Below are 3135 nucleotides of genomic sequence, written 5' to 3' on the forward strand. Positions count from 1 at the left end.
TTCTAAAACCTTCAAAATGCTAACTTTCTACAATACCGAAATGCTCCCGGGCGATTCGATACTCAACCCGAACATACGCCAAAGTCCGAAATCCTCATACGAACCTATTGGAATCTTCAAATCCCGATTCCGAGGTCGTTTACTCAAAAGCCAACCCTTAGTCAATTCCTCCAACTTAAAGCTTCCTAAATTAGAATTTTCTTCCCTAATCAACCTCGAACTTCCCAAAATCTAATTCCGACCACACGTACAAGTCGTAATACATGAATTGAAGCTACTCAAGGCCTCAAACCGCCGATCGGCGTGCTAGAGCTAGAAAACGACCGGCCAGGTCTTCACCCTTGACCTTATCACAACACTTGGTCTTGCAGGGTCCAAACGAGCTTACACACTTCTAGACACAAGCAAAAAGCTAACTAGTGCAAAGTATGATCAGACCGGCTCACATGGCAGTCTAAATGCTGATGAGTTGCTCAGTGATCTAAGGAGCTATCAGAAATTAGTTGGGAAGTTGTTGTACCTCACTATGACAAGGCCAAATATCAGCTATGTTGTTCAGAACTTGAGCCAGTTCATGCATAAGCCAAAGAAGTCACATATGGAAGGAACATTAAGGGTTCTAAGATTATACCTGAAGAGTGAACCTGGTTTGGGGATTCTATTGTCATCTCAACCCTCTAGCCAATTCACAGTATATTGTGATGCAAACTAGGCCACACGCCCAATGACTAGGAGATCAGTAAGTGGCATTGTAATAAAACTGGGTGATTATCTTATCTCTTGGAAGTCTAAGAAACAAAGTACTGTGTCAAGAAGCTCTGCAGAAGCTGAATATAGAAGTATGGCCAATGCAATAGCAGAAGTAGTCTGGTTGACATGATTGTTCAAAGAGTTGAACGTGGATTTGAAGCTTCCAGTGAAGCTGTATTGCGACAATAAAGCAACTATTCAAGTTGCTGCAAATCTCATTTATCATGAAAAGACCAAGCATATCGGATAGATTACCATTTCATTCAAGAAAAGATCCAACTAGGCCTCATTCAGACTGCACATATCTCTACAAACTAGCAGATAGCAGATCTGTTAACCAAAGGACTAGGGAAGGCACATCATGATTTTCTATTGTCCAAGCTGAGAGTGTACAACTTATCCACACTACACAGCTTGAGGGGGAGTATTGAGGGTATAGGCACGAAGGTAGTTAAGTAGTTAGTGTATTGAGGGGTAATTATGTAAGTTGTGCATTAGTTAGTTTAGTCGGTCAGTGAATGTATATTAATACTGTAGCTTTGTTTTTAATAAAACAATATTCATTTTCCCTAGTTGAACTGCCTTTCTTCTCTCTTCTAGCTGTGACTAAAGTGCATCCATGGCTGCCTTCAACAGGAAAGCATATTTATGATGCCTCGACCGCAAACAAAAAGCTTTTATATAAATCGAAACAAGCACATAATTTACATATCAAGCAAGATTTTATCTAAAGCAATGCAGAAATGATTCGTCAACTCTGATTAGCTAACTTAATCAAGCTGTTTGAGGGTCTCTTGATTGTAGTATTTCTTCATGGACCAAATGGATACTTTCTATAGGCTGTGTTGCTCTCAATTCCTCAGTAGAATTCTCACTTACGCGGACACTTTCTTCTTGGCTCACTCTCGAATCATTTCTTGTTTCACTTAAGTAGACATTCACATCACTATCTTGGCCATCTGCTGAACCAACTCTGCTCAATTGCACACTGTTTTGGGTTATATGATTCGCTCTCATCTCAAAGTTTAAACTGTTAACGGAATTCCCACTCTCTGGTACCAATATCATCTCTGCTAATTCAGCAGTTTCCGCGTTTATTACCTGCCTGCCACTTTCGCTAAATCGGCTACTTTCTCCTCCAGATATGGATCCACCAGCAGTAGCTCTGCATATTGGGCAAATGGAGATTTTCAAGAGCCACATATCCACGCATTCAGCATGAAAAGTGTGATTGCACTGAGGCAATAACCTGCACTTATCACCCACCTTGAGATTATCCAAACAAACTGCACATTCAACTGGACTAGTTCCCTTATCTTTGGACTGAAAAGCATAGGAAGGAAGCTTTTCTATATCCTCATGGGACATGCTGTTGCTCGCTAAGCTGCCTCTTTCCACTATGTTAGTAGTTCCAATTCCTCTTCTGTAAGCTCTCCCAACAATACAGACATGAATTAGGACCAGAATTCCAATCCCCACAAAGAGCAGTATCATTGATATCGCGATCGTCATGATTATATAACCTGCCTGGCTATGCTAATACATAGTTATTCATCTCATCTTTTGCTCCAACTGTAAGAAAATTATCTCAAGTAATGAAAACCAAGAACCAGTATAAGAGGATATTAATACATTGGCTCCTCAGGTTCAAGAGAAATGGAGTTCTAACATTCTTAAAGGCGCTGAAGATTGCGACTGCTGGAACGTATGGTTCTAGTTTTGTGCAGAAAAAGTCTTAAGCAATGAATAACTGGAGGCGCATGTTCCGTGGGGTTAAAGTTTATTTGACTTGTGGAGTTGGTGAGGAATATACAAACATTGTAGTTGTTGCAGTACATTAAAGTATTAATAAAGCTAGGACAGGAGAAACTTATCTATTTATCATATTCCTATCATTTCTTCGAATTAGGTCATTTGTTTGGAGTGTAGAATGACCACGGAAACCTACATTCAACGTCTTTGTAGGGCTGTGATGTATTTGGCTAATGAGCTTTTCTCAAAAAGCGCCTGTTCTCTGTAGTTTTCTATTTGTAGTTTCGTTCCGAAGTAGTTGTTAATTTAGACTATACTTGGACACAAGAAGGGAGGTTAAATTGTGTTTTGCCTGATTCTTGCATTTTAAAGAACCTGGTTCTTTGAACTAGTTCAACACACTCAAACAAGAATAATTTCGGAAAAGTAATCAACACATAGATTTTTACCTGGAAAACCTCCTTGCTCAAGGGATTAAAAACCACGACCTACCCAATATGATTTTCCTCGAATCTCCACTAACTTCAGAGAGAAGTTTTTAGGTTGAAACTCAATAACTCTAGTACCCTAACCCCTATAATCAACCCAATTGTAGCAACCCCTTTCCAGGCCAACTCTACTCTAGAAAGCTAA

At 39.7% G+C, this 3135-nt stretch overlaps 1 protein-coding gene across 1 annotated transcript; it reads right to left on the bottom strand.

Annotated features, from left to right (window-relative positions):
* Window positions 1–1413: 1413 nt before the first annotated feature.
* On the bottom strand, window positions 1414–2512 carry LOC109239668 (putative RING-H2 finger protein ATL49). Its single transcript, XM_019406253.1, has one exon. It carries the CDS (start codon window positions 2260–2262, stop codon window positions 1525–1527), a length of 738 nt encoding a protein of 245 aa, XP_019261798.1. The 5' UTR covers window positions 2263–2512; the 3' UTR covers window positions 1414–1524.
* Between the last annotated feature and the right edge of the window lie 623 nt (window positions 2513–3135).

Source organism: Nicotiana attenuata, unplaced genomic scaffold (assembly GCF_001879085.1).
Source record: "Nicotiana attenuata strain UT unplaced genomic scaffold, NIATTr2, whole genome shotgun sequence".
NCBI classification, from domain to species: Eukaryota; Viridiplantae; Streptophyta; class Magnoliopsida; order Solanales; family Solanaceae; genus Nicotiana; species Nicotiana attenuata.